This window comes from Lissotriton helveticus, chromosome 1_1, assembly GCF_964261635.1.
Source record: "Lissotriton helveticus chromosome 1_1, aLisHel1.1, whole genome shotgun sequence".
In the NCBI taxonomy this organism is placed as follows: domain Eukaryota; kingdom Metazoa; phylum Chordata; class Amphibia; order Caudata; family Salamandridae; genus Lissotriton; species Lissotriton helveticus.
In genome coordinates, this window is record NC_136057.1 from 675,315,096 (window position 1) to 675,341,449 (window position 26,354).

General features: G+C 44.6%; 1 protein-coding gene across 1 annotated transcript in view; it reads right to left on the reverse strand.

The window, feature by feature from the left end:
• The window catches only part of ELAPOR2 (endosome-lysosome associated apoptosis and autophagy regulator family member 2), a 550,871-nt gene that overhangs the window by 360,188 nt on the left and 164,329 nt on the right, over positions 1-26,354 (reverse strand). The window contains exon 2 of the mRNA XM_078674189.1: positions 87-207. Within this exon, the coding sequence (XP_078530315.1) occupies positions 87-207 (121 nt within the window). The remainder of the gene's footprint in view (positions 1-86; positions 208-26,354) is intronic.

Consider the following 26,354-nt stretch of genomic DNA (forward strand, 5'->3'; position numbering starts at 1 on the left):
ATGGGCACAGTCCTACACAACTCCTCATGCAGAGGTAAAATAGTGAAGTACTTTTTTTCTGAAACAATATATAAAAAAATACATACTGCATTCCTTTCCCCTAACAGGGTCCGGTAATCCGCTGCAGGCTGAGCCTGTATCCGGTACAGCGACCCGCCACCTGGATCCAAAGCTGTCGCACTCTGTATATTCATAGTGGTAATTTGCCTGTGAAAGACAACATCATACACATGACTACCAGGAAAATCAACATTAATAATACTGTCAATATTTGCATTATAATTGAAGTTAACATTAACTATTTGATGCATTCTTGATGGTTTGTGGGTTTTATTGAAAATGAACAAGCAGAGTAGCACTGATCTCATCCACTTACAGCCGTACTTTGTACTCTGTAAACAATAGACTTCAAATGGAACCACACCAAATACAAGCAATGTAACAGTTGTCTGATGGTATACAACAGTAGCCAATTCAATAAGACTGCCAAAAGGGAGTTCAATTTGCTTAGTGCAATGGCTTTCCTCAATTTTATTATTTTTATCCATCCCCTGCAGTATCTTGTCTTTACCATACGTTTGACTGGATAATGTGTCTCCCTCCTTCCTTTGCTGACAGCAGGGAACTACTTTTTTAATTTCTGCTTACCATTCCATGGGATCCCGTCTTTGGCTGTTTTACTACGTCCGCCTCTCCCCACTTGATTATTATTATTATTATTATTATTATTATTATTATTATTTTTGCAGGGACCCAACGTCTGCACACTGCTGATGACTCACGTGTGCCTCACCTTTCCTCTCCCACTCCTTCTGCCATTCTTTATTTCTCTTTGCAAGCACCCAGTAGCTGCACACTGCTGCTGGGCCGCTCGTTCCACTCCATTGCACCCAACCTCTCGTTAGGGTACAGGGTGTCCTGGATTTGACAGGACAGTCATGGTTTTTCAAGATCTGTCCTGGAAAGCCTCAGTAAATTTAGCATGTCTCGGTTTTTAGTAGGGTCTATTGAATACAGAAGGAGGCGAGATTTCATGTGCTGCAGTCCAGAATTATTTAAAAGCCTCCAGCCAAAAAGCAAATTAGTTACCGCGGACGATACAGTGTGCAACAGTTGCATTTCATTTCCATTAGTGCCTCATTCTATATGTTTTCTAGGTATGTGACCGGTGGAAATTATGCATTCTGCATCCCGTGGTTGATGCTAAACTGTAGTCCTACTTCTATGTTTGTGGACTGTCCCTTTTTGGTTTTTTTTTAATGGGTGACCCCCATCTTTTTTTTACGTTATAAGGGCACATCAACTGCACGCTGTGACGAGGGCACACACTCTTCACCTTTGCTCCCCCTTCCCTCACAGCAGTTTTTACCTTCTTATATATCTGTCTTAACATTAACATCTTCATACCTGAAAACAGGTGGCACAGGCAACTCTCAGGAATGACCCCCATAAGTACCTGCTTCACTCCAGCAATGCAAATCTTTTCATGAACTAGTGGGAGGAGCAGGTGGCATGAACCACAGAAAATGAAGACATGACCAAGCACATAATCTTAACACAATACATAAATTATTTATTCATCTGGAATGGGAGCAATAGAGAAGCCAAAAGTTTAAATCTCAAATTTATCTTAACTATAACCCACACCACAGTTGAATTTATGGACTTTAACATCCAAGTCCATAAGAGGAGTCTGATAATTACACTTCATCACAAGCCACCAGCAGGCAATGGTATTTCACATGTCCACAGTGAACACTTCGAAAAAACTCAAATAAAGCATCCCTTACTGTCAGTGGCATACCAAACTTGAGGGGGCACCATGCAAAGTGCATGAAGCCCCCACCCCTATGCCCTGGACCCATTCAGGAGCTCTCAGGCCCACCCGTGCACCGTGTTGGAGGGGTTCCCCTGGAGTTCGGGCCCCCCTGCACCGCAGGGTTGCAGGGGGGCCCGAGAGTGTAGGAGAAGTGTGGCTCACTGGTTAGAGGCGGCAGACCCTGAAGCAGAGGTCAGGACCAGGGTTCAGGACCCGACGCAGCAGGATCTTGGGCTCAGTGTCCGCGGACTCGATAATTCTTGCCTAGGTGGCTACTCTACTCATGGGTCCCACTCTGCAACTCTGGGCAATAGCTTGCTTAATCTCCACAACGGCCACAACAACGCTGGGATGCTTGGCCTCACCTTGGGGGTGCCCAGGAGTGGGCCCTCCACAGGGAAAGCCAGGATGGGTTCCACAGCGGTATGCGTACCAGTGCTTTGAGACCCCCCTGGGGGTGGTATGTGCGCTATACAAATACAAATATTAATATTAATATTGTTACGCCACTGCTTACTGTGAGTCTAGACATTCATCCTTTCACCCACCCACCTTCCAATACATTCATGTGTCCATCCATTCGTCCTTTAACACATCCATCTATCCATTCACCTTTCTCTAGCTGTCCAATGACACTTTTTTCTGTTAAACTTTTCACTCTTTATCCAACCTTTTTCCCATCCATCTATCCCATCCTTTCCACCTTCCATTCATTCACTCTTCCCCCTCCACCCTTACTTTTTCTTTCCTCTCATGTTTTCTTTCTTCCGGTTACCCTTCTTTCCTCCTCCCTTTTTTGTCTTTTCTATATAACCATCTATTTTGTCTCACCCTTACTTTTTCTTTTTTAGCTTTCTTTCTAAAGCACATTTAATCTAATCATCCTTCTATCTCTGTTTTTCCACTATTTTACATATTTTTATTTCTGTTTTCTTCTCTGTACATGCAAGTCCACGGCCTAAAATCCAATTTCATATAATCCTCAACAGTGATTTTTATATGCATTTTGTCTGAATACATGCAGACAGAAGAGGTCTATAAACGACTAATTTACCATCCCATCTGGCAATTGGCATCCCCCACTTAAGATGCTAAAGTGGGGCTCCCCTACAACACATACTATCACCTGCCACGGACCTCCATTCCAACCACCTATATTTGGTTGCAGGGATCTGAATTTTTTCTTAGTTAAGTTGTCCAAGATTCAAGGCTGATAAAAAATTACCAAACTCCTAAGATAACTGGGCACAGTCCTACACAACACCACCTGCAGAGGTGAAATAGTCCCTTTAATTGTCTGCTTCTAAACCCCATTGCACCACCAACACCTTCTATAGAGAAGAAAAACTAAAGATTGTAGGGAGATTCCTTCAGGAAGGGTACACCAGAAATATTCTCAAGCAATCTTGTAAATGACGCAGACAACATTGAGAGATGAATTATTGTTTACACCGTCTAAGATTATAGAGAAGGCCCCACTCAAGTTAGATTTATAACCATCTTCAATGCTAAATCCAACAGATTCAGTCAGATTAGATCTAGACATTGGCATATCATCAAGGCAGACAATATTGTAAAAATCCATCAGTCCACGTGCTTCAATTACCCACCACAAACCTTGAACAAGACATGTTGGTACATAGTTATCTCACACAATTTTTTTTTTTTAAAGTGTGAACTGTCAAGAAGGTTTTATTTCTCACTGTGGACATTTTGAAGTATGTCAAACATAGTAGAAAACAAAGAACAGATTTGTTATCCTATGAGTACAGAGAGGAAAATAAACAAACCTATCACCTGTGCAACTGACTTTTGCATTTACTACAATCTCCAGGCAATCTTGAAGTATGTCGGAAGCACCTTCCTCCCGGTAAGAAAAAGATCTCAGAAAATTTGAGAGTGATTAAACATGGTGATCAATTCTATCCTATTACAAGGCACTTTCAGTCTACCCAAAAATCACTATATTATTCTATTGTATTTTTTTAGTAGCGACAGGATTGAATACAGAGAGGACGTGATCCTGAAGGAAACTAAGAAAACTTGTGTCAAAATATAGAAATCAAACGGAGCATGATAGACCCTCATGGAACGAATAGAGAAGGAGAAAGGTCTGCATATATTGGATGACTTGTGTTTGCATAATGAGGTTTTTCGGTGAGGAAATACAATTGGAAGATGGACGCTATGTCATGTTCATGCTTTGTGACTCATGATGCATTCCACAGCATTTACCTTGGAATGGTGTTTTCTCAACACCAACAAAATGCATTCTACGATAGCCAGCAGTGTGTGGGTATGTGCTGTGATGTCATGTGCAATGCATTCAACGGAAGACATATTGGAATGGTGTTCACCTCCCCCCCACCCCCCCGCAAAAAAACTGTACAATATGTCCACCTTGGTTTGTGCATCTGTCATTAAGTCACCAATGCACTGGTGGTCATTTTTAGATATTTGTTTTTTTTTATACTATGAGTAAGCAAACAAGTACTGGCAAGGCCATTAGTGTGCCACTCATTTCAAAGTTGATACAAATTGGATTTGCCTGTTCTTGTTTGACTTCACTCCCCCTTCAGAAGCTTGCTTCCTCAGACTCAAAATATCTACCACACAACACTAATGCATTGTTGACTGAGGGAAAATCAAACACTCAGAGCACCAAAAACAGAAACCTGGGTAAATTACCTATGCACTGCAAATCGAAAACACTGATATGAAATAGGCAACAATGCAAGTTAATAACAAATATAGAAAACAGTTGCTGAAGTTCTTGTTTAGTTAGTGAGCATACAATGACATGCGGTGTGACATTAAATATGATCATATTGTGAAGAGAGGCATGCGTCCTGTCTAGGACATGTAACTGAAAATCAAAAAACATATTTTAAAAAATAAAATTGAGAAGCATGAACGCCTTACTTAGGCACGTGAAAGCGGTGCAAAACACAGAGTTGCAGAATATGTAAACCTTATTTGATCAGAATGCATGCTACATACAAAAACAAATGCATATTGATATTAAGTGTTGCACACACAGAGTTAAGAGAACGATCGAAAAGCAGTGAAAATCACTAAAGCATAAAGCATGTTTTTAGAAGAATGTATTGTGAAAACATCTCATCCAATTAGAAAAGGTATCAAGTACACCAGTGCAAGTTTCCAAAACCAGCACGAGTTGGTTTTATGTGCATCATAAAATGCGAAAGAGTAATACCGCACACTACTATCAATCAATCAATCAATCATGCCATTTGTATAGCGCACTACTCACCCGGGAGGGTCTCAAGGCGCTTGGGGGGAGGGGTATGCTACTGCTCGAACAGCCAGGTCTTGAGTTGTTTCCTGAAGGCGAGATGGTCCTGGGTCAGCCGAAGGTGGATGGGGAGGGAGTTCCAAGTCTTGGCAGCCAGGTAAGAGAAGGATCTTCCTCCGGCGGTGGCTCTTCGGAAGCGTGGTACGGCTGCGAGGGCAAGGCTGGTGGACCGTAGCTGGCGGGTGGGCGTGTAGAAGGTCAGGCGGTCGTTGAGGTACTTGGGGCCCAGGTCGTGGAGAGACTTGTGTGCGTGGGTGAGGAGCCGGAACGTGATCCTCTTGTCGACGGGGAGCCAGTGCAGGTTCCTCAGGTGGCTGGAGATGTGGCTGCGTCGGGGGACATCCAGGATGAGTCATGCGGAGGCGTTCTGGATGCGCTGGAGTCTTTTCTGTAGCTTGGCTGTGGTTCCGGCGTAGAGGGCGTTTCCGTAGTCCAGTCGGCTGATGACGAGTGCCTGGGTGACAGTCTTCCTGGTCTCGGTCGGGATCCAGCGGAAGATCTTGCGAAGCATACGCAGGGTGTTGAAGCACGATGAGGAGACAGCGTTGACTTGTCTGGTCATCGAGAGGGAGGGGTCCAGGATGAAGCCCAGGTTGCGTGCGTGGTCGGTTGGCTTGGGTGCGGTGCCCAGGGCTGGGGGCCACCAGGAGTCGTCCCAGGCGGAGGGCGAAGATCCCAGGATGAGGACTTCCGTCTTGTCCGAGTTCAGTTTCAGGCGGCTGTCCTTCATCCACTCGACGACGTCTTTCATCCCTTCGTGTAGGCAGGTTCTGGCGGTGTCGGGGTCTCTGGTGAGGGAGAGGATCAGCTGGGTGTCGTCGGCGTAAGAGATGATGTTGAGGTTGTGCTGGCGTGCGATGGCTGCGAGAGGTTTCATGTAGATGTTGAAGAGGGTGGGGCTGAGTGAAGATCCTTGCGGGACGCCGCAGATGACTTCGGTGGCCTCGGAGCGAAACGGGGGGAGGCGGACTCTTTGTGTTCTTCCGGCGAGGAACTAGATGATCCACTCCAGTGCCTTCTCTTGGATACCGATGTTGCTGAGGTGCTGAACTAGGGTGCGGTGGCAGACCGTGTCGAACGCAGAGGAGAGGTCCAGGAGGATGAGGGCCACTGTTTCCCCCTTGTCGAGCAGGGTCCGGATGTCGTCGGTGACTGCGATGAGGGCGGTCTCGGTGCTGTGGTTGGCTCTGAAGCCGGACTGCGAGGGGTCGAGGGATCCGCTCGTCTCGAAGAAGGCGGTCAGCTGTCTGTTGACGATCTTCTCGATGACTTTAGCAGGAAAAGGGAGGAGCGAGATGGGGCGGATGTTTTTGAGATCGGTGGGGTCCGCTGTAGGTTTCTTCAGGAGGGCGCTGATCTCTGCGTGCTTCCAGCTCTCCGGGAAGGTGGCGGTGTTGAAGGAGTTGTTGATGATGTTCCGGAGTTGGGGTGCGATGGTGGAGTCGGCCTTGTTGAAGACGTGGTGTGGGCAGGGGTTGGTCGGTGATCCGGAGTGGATGGTGTTCATCGTGCGGGCTGTGTCTCCGGTGGTCACCGTGGTCCAGGTGCGAAGGGTGGCGGTGGGGGGCATTGGTTCGACGGTTGGGTGCGTGGGTGGGGCGCCGAAGCTGTTGTGGATGTCGGCGATCTTGCGGTGGAAGAACGAGGCGAGGGAGTCGCAGAGGTCTTGTGACGGAGTGATGTCGTTGGTGCCGGTGCTGGGGTTGGAGAACTCCTTGACGATAGTGAAGAGCTCTTTGCTGTCGTGGGCGTTGTTGTCCAGTCGTTCCTTCAGGGATTTCTTCTTGGGGGTGCGGATGAGCTGGTGGTGCTTGCGGGTAGCGTGTTTGAGGGCGGTCATGTTGTCGGTGGTCCGGTCGAGGAGTCAGGCTTTCTCGAGGGTGCGGCAGGTCTTCTTGGAGTCCTTGAGGTCGTCGGTGAACCAGGATGCCTTCTTGCTTCTGGGTCTGCTGGGAGGGTTCTTTAGTGGCGCGAGGTCGTCGGCGCAGGCGGTCAGCCACTGTGTGAAGTTGCGGGCTGCTTCGTTGGGGTCCGTAGTGTTGGCGGGTGGGCTCTGGCTGAGGGAGGTGGTGAGCTGGTCTGCGGTGATCTTGCTCCAATTCCTGTGAGGTACCTGTTGCGGGTGGTGGTGGGTCGTGGATCTTTTGAAGCTGAAGTGGACGCAGCTGTGGTCAGTCCAGTGGAGTCCAGTGGCGTGGCTGAAGGTGATGTACTTGCTGGAAGAGAAGACGGGATCAAGCGTGTGGCCGGCGTAGTGGGTGGGGGTGTTAACCAGTTGCTTGAGTCCGAGGTTGGCGAGGTTTTCCAGCAGGGCGGTGGTGTTGCGGTCCTTGTTGTTCTCCAGGTGGAAGTTGAGGTCCCCGAGGAGGATGTAGTCGGTGGAGGGGAGGGCGTGCGGGCTGATGAAGTCTGTGATGTCTTCGCTGAATTGTGTGCGTGGTCCCGGGGGTCTGTAGACGAGGGTGCCTCTGAGGGTCGTCTTAGGGTCGGTGTGAATCTGGAAGTGGAGATGTTCGGCTGCGGCGAAGGAGTCGTTGGCGTCTGTCGTGATACGGATGGTGTTCCTGTGGACGATGGCGATGCCACCTCCGGTCTGGTTGATGCGGTCCCTCCTGATGATCTTGCACCCGTCCGGGATGGCGATGGCGATGTCGGGTGCAGAGGAGGCGTTCATCCAGATTTCCGCGAGGAAGGCGACGTCCGGTGATGTAGCGTCGAGGAGGTTCCAGAGTTCCACGGCGTGTCTGTGGACGGAGCGGGTGTTGATCAGGATGCACTTGAGGTGGTTGCTGCTGGTGTTTGTCTTGGCGGGTGCGGGGGAGGTTCGGAGGCAGGTGAACTTGAAGGTGCAGCAGGTGAACGGTCCGTGGGCGCGTCTCGGGGGGGCTCGGCAGCAGGCGTGGGTCCGGCCGGCATTGAGTGTGTTGAGAGTGGCGGCGTCGTAGGTCAGTCGAGTCGTCTTGCCTCAGCGGGGAGGGCCAGGGGTCCTGGCGCTGGGCGCGGGCCAGGCGCGGGCGCACCTTCGGCGCTCAATCGGCGCTCCCGCTGCGCGCTCCCGCTGCGCGGTCGCTCTGGGGGCGTCATAAGTAAGGAGCCGGGAGGGAGGAGCAGCTGGGTGGCGGGAGCGGGGCGGCGAATGGAATCACAGGGGGGCGGGGCCGCAGGGAGGCAGCGGCGGGAAATTCCAAGAAGCAGCGGGCAGCGGGAAATTCCCAGGAGCAGCGGGAAATTAACAGGAGCAGCGGGAAATTCCCAGGAGCAGCGAGCGAAGGAATCTGCAGGCAGGAGGCGGCAAAGGCAGGCAGGAGCGGCAGCAGTGAGTGGGGCGACCAAGCCCTGTGGAGGGCTATAGCTCTAAACATGATCGTGAACAGAGGTGTGATTTAGTTTTAAGGGTCATGAAAGATATTTGAACTAAAATACTGTGGGATGTGTTTAAAAGAGTCTCAGGAATCGATTTAGAATGTGTCAACACAGTACTCTGTCACAACTAGAGGAGGGCGGAATTTTTTCATTCCGTCGGCGAAATTGGAGGAATTGGGTAAAATTCCGCGTTACTCTTGTCTGCAGAAACTAATAAATTCATCTATTCGATGGCTGATTTAATTAGCAGCACTGGGAAAAACTACCCAGAATTAGTCCTTTGTTTGTGCCTATTCAGAGGGTGCTTGGCAATGGAGACCGTCTCTGTGGTGTCATGTAAGCAAGTTTACTTATACTTTCCAATCTCGTTCCCTTACCACCATGCCTGGGGCTAGTGCAATCTTACATGAGAAGTTTACAAGGAGATGAATTTACTTTGATACCCTCCTCAATATTCTCATTTTAGACGGATCTCCTGGTGGGCACAAAGTGTGTGTCTGATCACTGGCCTGCTCTGTTTTTTCTAGCTGCACGAGGAACTGATGGTGCCCCATGGGGAGTTCATTGGATGAACAACGGTTCCTAGCTGGAATAAGGAGAATCCAGGGATTTAAGTAATCAGCTCCTTATTTTCTTTACTATCTGACAGTTAGTTTAACTGAGTGAGAAAAGGCCAACAGGAAGGTCTTGAGTCTACTTCCATCAGATTCCAATTTGACATATTCTTTAAGCCCTCCCAGCTCCTTCCTTTGATCACAGAGGTCCCGGTGTGCTCTTCTATTATGTCACTTCTTGAGGACAGACACTTTAGCGGTTGTGATTTCAGTAAGCTAAATGCTGAAAATAGGAAACTTTACCACATCAGCCATATGCTCGATTCAGGGGCCATCACTGTTCTTGGATTCTGTGATTTCAGCTGGAGTATAAAGGGAGTACAAACTGAATATATATATATATATGTGCAACCAAAACATAAAATGGATTTCTGTCATGTCCACGTGAAAATATGTAGAAAAACGAGGCATTTGGTGGTGGAAAAGTAATTATTTTGGCTGCAGTCATCGAGATCACTGAGATCCATTTTGGAGATAAATTTATGCCTGCACTGATTTCGCAACAACTTGATTCTTATGGGTATATAGTGGTGAATGGACCTACACAATAATCTAATCTAAAATTACATATTTTATAGACGCAAGAATGTGATTTACTAATATTAAAAGGCTATATCATGACACAGGAGAGAACAAAAAAAAAGTTCTATTATTTCAGCACTGATATGCAGAATTTGGCATTTGAGTCCAAATGCGCTAACGTAGTGAATAGCAGGTAATTCAAGTCAATACTCTACATAGTGGTACTAAATAAATTATTTATGAGAATGCTACATGCTATCAAATTCCAGACGGAAAAAAAATCAGACGACATGAACTGGAGTTTGAAAGAGTTTCCAGACGACCATTAGATAGGCCCTAGTTTCCAAATATAGTGGATGAGAAGAAAGTAGAAAACATATCGGGGTAATATCAACAGTTGTTGTCAACTCTTTTGTCAGAATTTGCAAATGATAGGACACTCAAATAGACCGCGTTTTAAAGTTCTAGCTTTATCTTCACAGTGCGTGACAGAAAATATATTGTGTTTTTCATTAGATGGCTTATTTGTTAGAACAGATTATATTGTGTGTGTATACCCACACACTGGTCTTGATGATTAATATTGCTTATTTCTCTATATTCAACAGTTCTTTTCAGTTCCAGCGCAATGCAATTATTAATATCCAGCTGTTTGAGTGCCCCCTGCCCTGTCCTCGTTCGGGACCCCAAGGATTTCAACTAAACAAACTATTCCCAGCAGGAGACCAAAAGACAGGAGGACACAATGTCAGCCCATGCATCTTGGTAAACCATTACAAAGCCTTAGGAATGATTTTTAAAAATGCAGCCCATGGCAACAAAAGCATCTCAATTAACTAACATGACACAGGGCTTAATATTTCCTCTGGAGCCATGTTCCTCTCATAAGGCTTTATTTCGCTAATAGATTTGCCAGCACAATGTCCACCGAGACCCAGGGTCAGCTTTAGGGCGGTGCGACCAGTGCTGTCACCAAGCTCAGGGGGCGACACATTCTGAAACGTTATATGTGTTTGAATGCACCGGCTTCAGAGTTCTTTGTGTGCTCAGTACTCTCAGGGTATAATAAACATGTTGAGATAACGCTGGTGGTTAGTGTGCCTGCTAGATAGAGTCAAGGTTTGTTTACAGCAGTTTTGACTCAAACTAGTGCAGAGGGTTAAAATGCCTGCTGCAAACAATGTTTGTTTTACATGTAAATCACAGAATTGTGTTTTATGTAGCTAACTCAGTGGGTTATTGCTTTTGCCACAGAGATACGTTTGTTATTTGCACTTCTTAAGTTACACACCTTCTATTACATCACAGCCAGCCATGAACTGCCATCAAAGCACTGCATACAAACAATATAGCATAGGTTTAGAACCTTCTCCCCCCTCCATCCTCCCCGTCTTTCATTATCATAAGGTTGCCAAAAAGGGTCTAGGTAGAAATACATTCTCATTAGTAAAGCCAATGCCAACCTCTGATTTTTTTTTGTTTTAAGTTAAGTTTTTACATCTCCAGACCACGCACTCTTAAAATATACTGCCTACTGGTATAGATTGCATGTGACCCCTACACCTTGTAGTCCTCATTGTCTTATGTAACATTTCCTACACATTGAAATACACATTTGTATGATTGTCTCTATATAATGTGTGTGATGTAAAATGCTCTGGTCCTGAATATTGGTTTGAGTATCACTATTCAAGAAATTAAATACATGTGAGAGGAGCTATGGACAGATGAAGGGCACCCATGGAGGGTGGTCGTGAGGGGATCTGTGGTGAAGCTGGTCATTGGGGGGCGCCAACAAAGATCGTCGGCTCTTAAGCAGGCCCTGCATAGATACATAACTGGCTGTGTGAGTTTCATTAAAAGAACATTAAGTAATGAATCACTAATACATTTAGCAACATTTTACATTCCTGTTATAGGTACATTTGTGCACTCAATTTCAGAACTGTCGTTCTAATTCAATCAGGTTATTCTCCACCTACTTGATACAGCCTGTCTACTTGGTCTTACTAACCCCTAATGTTGGGAAGGTGTTTTGTGCATTTATTAACGTTCGATAAGCAACATTTTATGATGCTGCTCCTGAGTCTATCAAGTGCCAATACTGTATATGAGTTTCTAGTTCGAGGTGCCCTCCTAACACCTTCTTTCCCTTTAAACTGTACAGTTTAACTCTTGAACCCTGTTTTACGTAGTCATACAAATCTTTCGTAATGATAGTAGCCATTTTCTTCAATGTCTACAGTCTGTCTTTATCCTTTGGAATATATGCTCACAGTTTACCACACATGCCATGTAGAACGAACCTTAAAATAGTTTTCGATTTGATGATCTTTATAACATGAAGCCCAGTTCTCAAGATCTGGGTCCAAGTACAACGTTCAACTTGGTTGCATGAACTTAACGCCCAGACCACTATAACAAAACTAAAAATAACTCCTCATTGTGGCCACTCGACTAATAGTGCCAATTTTTTGAGAGCCCTTACTGTAATCAATAAAAAAAAAAGGCCTCCTCTGCCTATCAGCTCCCATGTGAAGCAATTTATGGGTCCATTGAAGAGTGCTCCACTGAGAGTGGATCCTTGAGGGCCCAAGCACTCCCTGCCGTGCATCACTCAGTCAATACTGGACTCAATTTACAAACCTGCTTCAATTCCAAGCTAGCTTAACTTGATTGGAAATCATCATTAAGGCCTTTACCAAACACTTTAATACAATATATACAGACAAAACCTATCACCATACCTTTATTTCTCACCTTCCTCACTCAAGGGAAGTGAGCAAAATCAATGTGCAGCATTGGCTACAATACCAAACCTGCATCTTGAAGGAATTGCAAGAAAATTCAAGCTACAGCAAGTACAGGTTTTATTTCATAAACTTTCCAAACAATAGAAAAAGTGTCTGAAGTGAAACACAAGCATCACTTTTGATGCATTACATCAAACTCATTCAATTGGGGAAACGGCCACTACAACGCGGTTTGTATTATATGTTATTATATATATATTATATGCAACGGAATGCGAAGTAAGAACATACAACCAATTGGGGAAACGGCCACTACAACGCGGCCGTTTCCACGGATACCTTAACCACGCATGCAGTACAACGCATGCGTGGTTACCACGATAGCCTTTATTACGCATACCTTTACTACGAGGTATGTAGTAAAGGCATATGTGGTAAAGGTTAAAAGTAAAAAAGGGGGGTTTGGGGGGTCTCCCCCCTCAAATAAAAACTCACCAGAAGTCACGTTGGGATATGCAGGCAAACAGCGTTGTTTAAGAGAAAACGGAAAAAAATTGTTTTCTCTTAACGACGTATGACGTCACCACGCAAGAATTCGAGGAAAAGCTAGTGCGTAGAAATACCATTCCGTTGTAACGCATGCGTGGTAAAGGCATGCGTTGCAACGGAATGCGAAGTAAGAACATACAACCATTCAATTGTCCTAATAGTAGGAAAATTAAATCCAGAATTTCCAATCTCTGCCCCCAAAAATTAAGTATAACTTTAAAATCAATAACTATCAGAGGTTCACTTTGTAGAGTTTATTGAGTCAGGACCCCATTTCTGAATTAGTATCACGTTTATTGAGAGGCCTATGTCACAATTAGAGTAACAAGAAGATGGTTGCAAACACGTGTCCCTTATTTTCTGTGTGCTAATTGTCCAAACTGTGCGATGCAGGTTTGCGGGGATAACATTACTATGCTTTTATAATTTCAGCATTGCTTTTGGGACACAGTCTCTCAAAAAGAAAGCGTTGACTCCATCATAACTCAACCTGTTCTCATCACGATGTCCCCGTTGAAGCATATATGTTTTTTTCTAGCATTGTTAAATGTTCTCTCAATACCATTTTATTTGTTCATTAATTGCTCAGGCTGCACTGTTATTTTTCCTTGGCCTTCTCAAATATCCATCTTGGTCTCCCAGGATGTCCATCTTAGAAATGTTTATATTTTACTCTGCCCGGCGATCTGAATTCCAGTGTTTGATGTGCACACATTGAACTATGCCTCCAAACGAGCTATTAACACATAATGTGCTACATTGAACTGACCATTTCTGAATAATGTGTCTACCTTTATTATATCTTTTATGGCGGTTTCCGTGCTCAGAATGCTAAATGTGTTCCAACGTGCTGTAAATTCTTTCCCAGTATGGTCTTGTGTAAAAGAACCCCCTGGTGAATGAAATGTACATTTATATTGCGCTACTGTTGTACAATGCTCTGACAGCCATGAGCCAGGGTTTGTGCTTTGCAAAACTGTGTAAACAAAAAGAACACAAAAAGCTACTGTAAGGCGTTTATATTGTATTGAGAACATTAGACTGCAGAGATCAGAAGAAACATGTATAATGTTTCTAATTGAAGCGATTTTTTTACAACGCCTATAAAAATTAAAAACAGTTTATGTTTGAAAACAAACTTCATCTTGAATTGTCAAAACATACTTTATTGTTTAGGCTACATCTAAGTTTCTGACACTTTAGAGGCTGATGTAAAACAGATTTGTGAAGAGCCCGGCTTGTCATATCAACGGATTAAGCAGCGGCAAGACATTACAAGGAGACGATTAAAGTCAAGGGCAGTGCAATCACAGAAATAAAACACCTTGGGATACGCCGAAACAAAGACACGTGCAATATTTGTGGCAGCAAGAGAGACGCATCACACACACTTCATCTGTCATGTTTGGCAGCCATAAAAATGTTGAAATGAAGCTACTAGCGAATAGAAATCAAGAGTTTATAAAGTGAGATAATTAGTGGGTAAAACAAAGTTCAGTAACACTGATGTGAGCCTCGAAACAGAATAGCTTTGAAGAATAATACAAATATCAAGGTACTGAACGCAACTAAATGTTGCTCAAAGGAGCCAGGATTATGCCCTGATGAACTCTATGGGGTTGATTTTGATGTCGGTGGGTGGCGGTCCCACCGACAGATAGACGTTCAGTCCGACCGCTGCATCGGTGTCCGACCGCTGCATCGGTTGGACCGAAACTTGGGGGGCAGACTGCGGTGTCTGAAAGGATCTATGATCCTGTAAAGGTGGCGGTCAGAATCGTATCCCTTGAATGGCAGCAGTGCTGAGGCAGGCACCTCTGTCAGGATTATGATGTCTCTTTCAGACAGCATTTTCATGGTGGTACAACTGCCATGGAAAGGCTATCAGAACAGGACTTTGGGAGCCCCAAACAGGGCCCCAGTCCCTTGTGGGCCACTGCAAAGTGACCCTGGGGCACATGTAGTGCCCCCACGTACATCCATGCACCAGGCACCACATGGAGCATGGATATGCACAAAGTGCTCGTTTACACTGTGGCTTGTGCTGCGGCCCTTTTCCGGTGCTGCAGCACAAGCCGCCATGTTAAAGAGCACTTTCCCAACCACCAGCATGTCGGTCGCATCCTAATTCAGCAGTCTGACCGCCTACTGCTTCTGGGGCGGTCCCCTGGCCGCCATGATAGCAGGCTGCAGCCAGACTGCCCACTATCATAATTGGGCCCTATGTACTGAGACTTTTCTTTTTACTCTGACCTAAAGGACCAATCCTTCGAATTTCTCAAGGAGATTTGTCATTCAGCTGGGCTAGCACATCTCGCATGGAGATTGAAGACACTGCTGTAGGTTCAAATCACACTGGGAGAATTGGGGAGGTCTTGAATATCTGTGAAGGACCCAAACGTCTTCAAGTCTAGTGGGCAGGCGTGCAAGGCTCTATAAAACTACCTGGAGCTTACTGAGTATTCCTCCCCCTCGGCTCGGAGAAGCACGAGGTAACGACGGAGAGTGCGTGGCCTCCTTATCCTGAGCCGTTGCCAGGTGAGGCGAGGTCTGTCATCCCATAATATTGGGAGACAAATTGTAAAGAATATCTGTAGTCTGTCCTTCACAGCATAATAAAGTAAGTGTTGCAGTAGTGAACTATAGGTCCTGACGAAAGCCTGGAGAGGCTGAAACATGTTGACCAATGAACATCTATGGTAAATAGCAAATATTTTCACTGCTATTTTCACTCTGCTTTTAACTATACCATCTTGATGGGCACACATAATAAAGTTTTCTTATTGACATCAAGATAGGTAGTTTTAATCACTTGGAGTACTATTTTCTTCTTTTTCACTTTTTCTAAACACTGCAACTAAGCCCTATCAGCCTCTACACTCTGTCATCCTTTTTGGTTGAGTGTTCAACCATTGGGTCCTAAGCTAGCCTCAAGTTTTATCTGAGGAAGGGCGGATTGGACACCATCTTTCAAAATCCCAGATGACGAAGTTCCACTATTGAGTGGGCTGATGGGTACTTTTATGGGTTCATAATCTCTTTCTGGACTTAGTTCTTACATTGAACTGTATATCTGTATACTCACTTCTTTTTTCCTGTCTCCTCTAGTAGAATAAACTCATGGTTCCAGTTACCTCTGTAGAACACTATATAGGTTCTGCATGAAGTTTGGAACAGGGTAAGACCTTCGGTACCTTCCGTGTGTTTCAAGATTTAGTTGGGGTACAAGATACCCTGAGGTCTATAAAAATAAATTCCCCTTGGGCCCTTCTCCAATTTGTGTTTTCAAGTATTCCTATGCTGTGCCAGAATTCTACAGAGGCATACCGGGAAGCATCATGCTTCAAAAAGAAAAGCTGCTTTTAAGTAACCCTAACAGACAGAAGGAAATTTGCTCGAATTCCTTTTCTTGTTTTCAATTTAAATTACACACTCCTTTATTTAATTTGTCTTTTTTGGGGGGGTTTCCTTTAGTTATTAGTTTTCTTTAGTTGTCTTTCAGATTTTCGATGGGTTATTTGTGTAAGGTTTGATATCGATTCATATTTTGTAAAGGTTCAAGGCCTTTTCGGGCATCCCCTGGCCAAGGTTTTGGTTGTAATAGTCAGTTATTGCCACTGGCTACTGGGGCGACTCAGACCAAATGACCAAGCTTTACTTTTTGGCACTTTACTCCTTCTGTATGGTAAAGCAGCCATTGGTCTCTCCAAAAGGTGGTGTGGGGTAAGAAACTGAAAAACAGTGCAACACTTTCAATAACACTTAGCAATTAGAATGTTCAAGAAGTTCTTTATTTTTAGACAATGACTTTTCTTACAGGTTAGTAAAATACTGTTCAAACCAAAAAGAGTTACAAAAAGAAAAACACAATTGCCAAACTTCTTAGGGTCAAGTGACTAGCTTCTTAAAGCCAGAACGTCTTCCCCAAATGTGCTTTAAATGCTGCTTAGTGGCAGGTGTTATAGTATAGTTAAACCCTGAGCCGTTAGTTGAACAATGAACCCTATGACCAACTGTATTCTATGGGGTTTCATTATGTGGGGTGTCTGGGATTTTATCAAGGATTTAATTAAGGCAGTGCAAGATCTCATCAAAATTGCACAGGCAGGCAATGGTTTATATGGCACTTGTTAGGAGTGGCAAATTCAGTTTGTACTCACAATTCCCTGTGGCTTTTATTATTGAGCTCAGTTGTACCCTTACCAGTCTTTATCACTACCCACCCATCAACTATATATGGTTGATTGGAGGCTAGTGATAAAAGGTGGCAAGGGTAATTTTAGGGTTTAATGGTGGGTAGTGGTAAACGGTTGTAAGGGTCATTGGGGAACGGGGACAACGGAACCGCAGCAACACGCTACCTGCGAATACATAAGCTTGGCGGGGGCACTATTAAGGCCGTAGCGTGCCACTATAGAGCCAAAGGGCGAGACTCCATACAACCGCTGGACAGACTAAGACACAAATGGGGTAACAACATTGACAGACCACTAGACGACAAGGACTGGGCCAACATTTTAGAACGGGCCACCAAAGTATCTCAAAACACCCGGTTTAGCCTGATAAGTTTCTACATACTCAACCAATCTTATCTAAGCCCAGAACGTATCGACCACTACTTTGACGGCGCAGACGCCCGATGCCCGAGGTGTAATACGCAGGGGGTGACTTTCACTCATATGGTGGGGAGCTGCACCTACTTAACGCAATACTGGCAGGAAGTTACACAGGGGACAGCGAGGGTAACGGAGAGGGTGGTCCCCTGCACACCTGTCCATGTATTGCTCAATCTGTTCCCACACAGTGCCAAAACCAAGACCACAGAAAGGTTTCAGGAACTGGCCTTTAACCTCGCGAAACAATAAATAACTAGTAGCTGGAAGAAATCGGAGGGCCCCAACGTGCACAGATGGAAACAAGAGCTGGTGAAATGGGCTGGATGTGAGGACATGGTCCTGCTTATGAATGCACAGCGAGGAGTCGGCAAGCCAGAACGAGCTCAGACATGGGAGGGCTGATGGCGGACTTAACAAGAGATGACAGGGCATCGGAGGCTTCCACCCCAGAGAGATCCCCACACGTAAAGAACCCCCAGGGACCAGATTAGGACGGAATAACACAGTAGAGTCAGAGGGATGGGATCATTACATGGCATTGGGACACATAGGAGAGGATGGAGGTGCGACGGAGGGCCTCGGCGCAGCACCATAACACACATCTCGAGTGCAAGTGAGTTTACTAACTGAGCCCAACAACAGTAGTGGGGAGACAGCAGTGCAGGGTGGGAGGGGGAGGCCTAGTTACTTGTTGGGGATAGGGACTTTTCTCGTATGTATGCCGAACCGATATCAGATTTCACGTGTGAATGTTACAGTCAAACGAGTGAGGATGGGACTCGGCAGGAGCACCGACCGATGCATTTTCCTGGTTGTGTCCTTTTTTTTCTGTACATTGATACCTGGAAAGTGGGTACGATATATGACATTTATTTATTTTATTTATTTATTTTGGATTTGTATTGCGCATGGCTGCCTTAGCGACAAGGCGTCCCAGTGCATGTTAACCCCTTCGACGCTCATGACGAGCTGGGCTCGTCATGGCGTAGCCTCCTCGCACGCTCATGACGAGCCCAGCTCGTCATGCAAAGTGCGCTTTCGCAAAACCCAGCGTACGGGCGGAATTCGCCCCGCATGCATGCGGTTAAAGGCAATAAAATTTGTTTTTAAACAAACGGTCGTAAGGGTAATTTTAGGGTTAGGGATGGGTAGTGGTAAAGGAAGGTTATACGTAAAAAAATTTTTTTAAAGGGAGGGAGATTTGGGGGTGCAGGAGGTGCGGCAGCCCGCCCATAAAATTATAAAGAGTTTAGAAGACGAAAGAGCTACAAAGGGGCCCTTCAAAGGTTTTTCTTCTGGAAGCATTTTTTGTGCTTCAAAAGAAACAGCTGCTACTATCCCCATGCCTTTAGAGAGGTGACGTTATTGAACAGCAACCCCAGTCTAAACATCATTCCAGCACCACCGACTCTTACAGCTTGTGAAAGGTGAGTTAAGCGTTATCTGTGTCAATTTATTTTAGGCCTGGGGCGCTTGGACATAGAAGGAATACTTATTTACGATGAAACATCGATTTGATACCTGTAAAACTGCGGTGCAAAATAACAAATAATGCTGCTGCCCTTTGAAATTGTGCAGTCGAGGCGCTTCCTAGGTGGTTTCCTTTAAAGCTCAAGTGTGCACTGCTCACTGAGTGCCCTTGCCCGAAAGCTACACATTGCTTGTCTTGATTTCTAACAATTCAGAGCCCTCTCGGACTATAGAATTTGGGGTCAGACGGGATTCTTTATTTAATAGTATACATAATTGTGTATAAAAACACACAGATAAAAAAAAATGGAATGTTTATGAACTCCTCCCTTTATTTAAATATATCTATATTTAGAATTACAAAAACACTCAAGGTCATGTGCAATGGGCACTTATTGTCACAAATTCCTGCCAATCAAATTACAGATATTAGTTTCATGAGACTTGCCACTTAGGTGTAGGGCCGGACCAAATTTTTGTTATGCCAGCATAATCTCATGTAATTTTCACATTTCACTTTACGCTTGTTATGCGAAATGCCAGAAAGGACGCTAATATGACATGTCATTCAATTTTTTCTCCATTTGGGAAAAAATCCTATTGTAATGTAATGTAATGTAAGTGACATTTGTACCGCGCAACTTCCACTCCAAGGAGTATCTTGGCGCTCACGCAACTCAGATGGAAGAGTTGGAAAAGGAAAAGGATGTCCTGATTGTGGGAGCATAATGAATGAAAAAATCTTGAGCAGTTGTTGCTCGCATCACGAGCGATTTGGAGCTATGTTTTTTTTACCAAAATGCTCCCTTGCATCCAAAATTGTTGCAACGATTCACTTAGAACTAAAATGTTTTAACCAGATTGTGACCCTCCCACTGCTACCTATTTCATGACACCCATTTCTGCGTAACTGTACACAGTCCTGGCATACAATTACACTGTAGGACAACCATTTACGCCTGACCGGTATTCTTTTGGGGGCAGCTGTCAGTTACAAATGCAGCTGGGTCTAAAAGTACATTACTAGCAGCGAGCGGGCCTGTGAAGCTACAGAAAACCTCTCATTACAACGGTCCAACAAAAATCAACAGAAAGGTAAGGAAGGAAATGTGGCACTGGGAGAGGAAACTGACAAACTCGAAATGCACGAAGGGTCAAAATATACCACTGAAATCACTATGGGCAGCACTGATAGAGTAAAACACTGCCTTTTGAAACATTTCTACGGGGAAAAGAAAATGAAAGAAGAAATAAACATTTCAGCATAAATAGAATAATGATTTTTTTACTACCATAAAATAAATGGAACGCTGGAATGTTAAAGACAGTGGTAGCTGGAGGTTTCTGTAAAACAGGAGTTAGATGCCAGGATAATCACAACTGCAAAAGAGAGGCCAAGGGCTTGAGCCACACACTAAAGAGGACTTGTAGCAAATATCTTTTGCCTGATGCTCCCTAGATTGTTGCTCTATTTGTTTTAGTGGCTTTAGAACCAGGAGTAAAGTGTGTGCACTCCCCTCTAAAATTGAATTGGCATACTCATTATTGGCAAAGTTAACTTGCCTAGAGGTCCCTAGTATATGGTACATATGTAATCATGGCCTTGAGGTTAAATGCCACTACTGGACAACAGCACCTATTGTGCCACCCACTATAGTGGCAGGGCAAGCATGGCTTTAGGTCTACCACTGGAACCAGGGCTTTAAGTGGGCCGGGTCTCAAGGGGTCGGAGCACTGGCATTTTTTTTAAGTGGGCCTCGAAACGGGGTCTCTATCGGGCTCTGTTTTGAGCCCTGGCACAGGTGGTCCGTTTTTTTTCAGGACTGCAGTGACAGCAGTTTGCTGTCACTGCAGTCTGGAAAAAAGTGCCAGGGCACAAAACAGCCCGATAGAGACCCTTTTCGAGACAGCAGGCACATCGATGTGCATGTGCTCAGACTGCTGACTTCTCACTAGTGGAGGTTACGGCATGACGTCATGCTAGGTGAGAGTTATGGGGGAAGGGAAATCCTTTAAAGAGTCATTTTCTCTCTGGATTTCCCTTCTCTTTCCGAAACACAATAGCAGCAACATTGTGGTAGGGTCACCATGGCTTAAATTGGAAGCTTTTTCAGTATTATATGTAACAAGCCATGGTTGCAGCTTATTTATCTTATACAACTAATAATCATTGACAAGGCCAATAGCCCTGACTTGTTGTAGGTATGATATTACTTGTATCACATATCTGGATGCAATGACAGAAACGGCAAAATACTAGTGGGGCAGCACACTATGCTAAACACAGATTTTTAGCCTAAGTGGTTTAAAGCCACACCCTAATTACACTGGCCACGCCCCTTTGAGAGACCCCCCAGTTTTTTCATCCCACTTAAAGCCCTGACTGGAACCTTATCGTAATTGTGCAAAATATGCACTGTGACCTGTGAAAATAGACTTATTTTGGCAAGTAAAAACCTTTCTTTTAAAGAACAATGCATCACACTTGTGAAAGCCTTATAGCCCACAAGTCAGGGTACATAGTATTTAGTGTACATAGTATTTAAAACTTTACTCTGATGGCTGCTCTTGGAGAGGAATAGGAGGCACTACACGCCTCTTGGAGCGCAGATGTGCGCAAGAAGGGGCTGTTTAAATTGAGGCCGAATGAAAATGAAATTTTAAGACATATGGACTGCCTGGCTTTTAGAATATAAGGAAAGCACGAGAGCGAATAGGACACTGTAAAAGAAATTGATAACGTCTTTGGCTTGGCTAATATGTGCTAAATTCATAGAGGTAGCACATGAGATTACAACAGCTGACACAAGCTCCACTCAGAATGCTCAACACGCACTTGATTTTTGAGGCTAGAATTTCTGCAGTAGTAAGTGCTGCCCTGAAGAAGTCCCATGTGAATCGGGACGAAGCGCGTAGGTGGTTTGTTTTCGACATGTCATCCTGTTTAATCCAAACACTTGAAGATTTTGTGAATAAAGACAATGAAAAAACAACCTGAATGTAGAAGAATTTGGTTATTGCACTTTAAGTAGTGGTTTTGCTGTCGTATGTTTTATTATGAATAATGTATAAACTCTGAAAAAAATGCTCTTGACTTTATAAACTTTGTGCTCCTCAATTTGTGTAGTTGTATGTAAAGTAAAAGATTAACCCCTTTGGCACTGATGACGAGCTCAGCTCGTCATCAGTTGCGCCGCTCGCACGCTGATGACGAGCTGAGCTCGTCATGTAACGAGGCTTTTTGAAAAAAGCCGCGTAGCGCAAAAATAGCCGCAGCGCGCATGCGGTTAATTAGCCCCACTATTTAGAATGGAAAGAGGCACATGTGGGAGAAAAAATTAGCATTTGGAAAGAAGCTAGCTGATAAGGCAAGTGCCTGATTTGAACATGATACTGTTGAGCCCACTATCCAGGGGCTGTTCCTGGCAATACGCTCAGGAAGAGACAATTTAAATGAAAATATAGGAAAAGGAATGGACATGAATGATCCACAGGTCTGAAAAGAATTCTCAGACTGTATAATCTACGTGTAACTATAGCAGAATACGTGTCAAAGAACCTGTTCTTGATGGTAAATGTTAATGAGAGTCCCTACATGAAGCATGAGAGGAGTGTAGAAGAACAACTATTAATAGCAAGCTCCCTTGACATATCAGAAATACTCAGATTTCTTCCGGTGCATGACATGTCAGGCTGTGTTCAAGAGAGAAGTTGCAAAGGAAAAAAGGCCGACATCCACTTCCATAAAGAATCCTGTTTCCTTTGATACAAGGACAGCGTGAGATAAGATAACAGCACCCTGCATGGAGTACACTTTAAATCTAGGAAGCTGCACACAATGAGGGGTAGAATAATGGGAGCTATTCCAGACAATACAATGAGAGGTAAAACTCTGGAAACGAATACAAAAAGCACTTTCAGTGTTTGAGAAATAAAAAGGAGAACAGGCTTAGAAAGTGGATTATGTTGAGAAAAGAGAAGCCAAAGCATCTACTGGGTGGTTGGAATATGGGTAACAACTTGCGTATGTCACAAGGCTATAAAATGAGTTGTGCACAAAATTGTGAACGTAACTTCTGCTGAGTGATGGAAAAATACAAGTTCGGGTACATTAACCCCACACACATTGGAATAAACAGACAGTGGGAGTACTCAGAGCACTACTAAATCAAATAATATTCTGAAGGTGAGAATGGTCTTGGATGAGCATTTGTAATTTTAAGACATGTAAACAAAACATCATTTCAGTTTTCTCGGAGGAACAACAAGAGGCCTTTTCCCATAGCAGACTAAAAGCACCATCTGAAATCTAGTGAAGCAAAACCATCACAAACCTTAGGGCCTTTTAGATATGTGAATACTAATTACTTTCATTTCAGGCTTTAAAGAAAACTAACATTAGCGGCAAGTGCATTCAACAAAAATATAGATAGTGACAGCACAGAAGAGGTACTAAAAACGCTGTGGTGTGAACCAATGGTCAGTAAACAAACAAGATGAGGTATTAGGCATTTGGTTGATTGTTTTGAGTGCTACCTTTTTATTCATGAAGTAATCCTAAATGTATGAATATTATCTATGTAAAATTGGGACTTTCTTAATCAAATACTGTATCATGATTAAAGTATTTAGTTCCAAGGTTCATTTGTCAAAGAGTCCGCTTATTTTAAGAATCCACGTTTGCATAGAAAATAAACCAATCATTTAGTACTATTTCTCAAAGCATAATCCAAGCTCTCTTGGTATTCGTGGACCCTTTTCCAAGGGTACGTGATATTCTGCTTCAAGTTCTCTGAAAGAGCTGCATAAAAAGACATTCAGATTTTACAGACCAGATTCACTCTATGTCAGGTGGCTGCAATCTTTGCTTCATTAATAACTATTCTAATCAATGAAAATCACCCCGAGCTACAATAATATTAGTGATGTAATTATGCCCACATCAAAAAAGGTTACGTTATTGGCCACTGTATGCAAGCTTAGCTGCAGTGGTCACCTTAGTGCATCAGGCAGGGTTGCTACAGTATGCTAAGAAGCATTTCTCAATTTGGAACACCTTTATATGGGTAACACATTAAACCCATAGCTGCGATACTCTTAGCATCAAGGACATAAGTATTTCAAATTCCACATTATTTACCATTTAAATATCAGCTTTAAATATATTTTGGAAATTCAACCATTTTTCTTCAAACAGAGTTATAGCTTCTCAAAATAAACAAATTTTCATCTTATATACACAATTTTCAATGTTGGTATAAGTTCATTAATTCAGACAAGCACGGTCGTCTGATTTATTAGGCCGGACTGCAAACAGGAGAGCTACTTAAAGGTTGCTGGAGAGCTACCAGTAGCTCATGAGCTACTCATTGGAGAAGCCTGCTGTAGAGAACGCCATCTTAACTAGAATAAAATGCTGAGTAAACAAATTTGATTCCAATAGGAAATATATTGCTATATTAAACTCCTTAGCAGTAGCATTCCAAATCTGAACTAGATAATAAGTAGACCCCCTCACCCCTTGCATTGGTTGGACCACTATCTCATAGTGATGACACTATCTGGTGTGGCACCAGCAAGCAGGATGTCTCGTAAGCCTGTTCTCAGGCGGCCTTGGCACAAACTTGATGCTGTGCATCTTCAAGAGCTTCTCTCCTCTACTCTACCTCGTCTCCTAGCTGACTGTGATTGGCCTGATAAATCTGTATCGGTCTGGACCTCTGATGCGCTTGATCAACTCGTCCCCGTAAAATGGACTAAAGGTCGTAGCACCAGATCCAGTCCCTGGTATAACACCGAGCTCGCTTCCTTGTGTAAAGAGTGTAAGAAGCTGGAGAGAGAATGGAGAAGGAATTATGACCCAAATCTGAAAAAAAAAACTGTATGGTGCAGCTATTAAGCAATACCATGGGTCTATCCAAGTAGAACGGGCCATCTATTATGCGGAGGAGATCAAGTGCAGCACTAATCCATCAAAAAGTATCTTTTCGATACTGAAAGCTCTGCAATCACCTATTGTTTCGACTGCCAGTTTGTTGTCATCTAATGATCAATGTGATGCCCAGGCCCTCTTCCTTGTGGAGAAGGTGGAGAAGATTTACCAATCCTTCTACCAGGTTGTATCAGTTCCCGCCTTCATGGCCGGGTACTCTACTTCATGCTCACTGACTACTCTCCCCGCTATCTCTCAGGAGAAACTTGCAGTGATCTGCAGGAAGGTCAAGTCTGGTTCCCCGTCTGACCCCCTGAAGCCGGCATATGCTGTGAGAATCCTACCTGTGCTCATCCCCCCGGTGTGCCACGTGATCAACCTTTCTTTCTCCACAGCCACTGTGCCTTGCACTTGGAAACATGCTAAAGTAGTTCCTTTATTAAAGAAACCCAACTAAGATGCCACTAAGTTGGAGAATTTCCACCCCATCTCCCTCCTGCCCTGGGTCTCGAAAATCTCTGAGGTCCACGTCAATGCTATTCTGATGGAATACCTGGAGGTTAATAATCTTCTAGACCCATCTCAGAATGGATTCCGTCCTGGTCACAGCACAGATTCCGCTCTGCTGGCGGTGACTGAACATCTGAGACGGACCTTAGATGCTGGTCGCACGTCAGCACTGATATTGCTTGACCTCAGTGCCGCGTTCGACACGGTCTCATCAGATTCTGCTCAGGCGCTTGGATGAGGCAGGCATAGCCGATGGCGCGCTGGTTTGGTTTGCCTCCTTTCTGCCCGGGCACACTTTCCAGCTGATCGCCCCTCCTTTCTCATCTAGAGTCTATGCCATCAAGTAGGGGGTCCCTCAGGGTTCGACTTTGAGCCCCACCCTGTTCAATCTGTATATGCAACCATTGGCAGCGGTGGCCAAGAACAGAGGGCTCACGGTGGTGTCGTATGCAGACAATACCCAGTTGGTAGTCACTCTCACCGACGATACTACTCGAGACGCCTGCAAGTTTCGCAGCGATCTCGAGGCTGTCGCGGGGTGGATGACTGCCAACTTTCGAAAACTTAACGCTAGTAAGTCCGAGGTTCTGTTGGTGGGGAGAGACCTAGAGTTGTGGTGTGAACGCTGGCAGCCCGCTGCTCTGGGGGTAGCACCCGCCCCCAAACAGGCAGTAAAGAACCTGGGGGTCTAGCTGGACACTGCCCTTAACTTTGGAACTCAAACTAGGAACGTGGCTGGGATGTGCTTTGGGATGCTGCAGGGGCTTAAACCCTTTATGGGCTTCTTTGATCCCTCAGTAAGGCAGGTTGTTGTCAAGGCTCTGATTATGCCCAGACTGGACTAAGCTAGCTCCCTCTACATCGGGGCAAATCAGACCGAGATTGCTAGA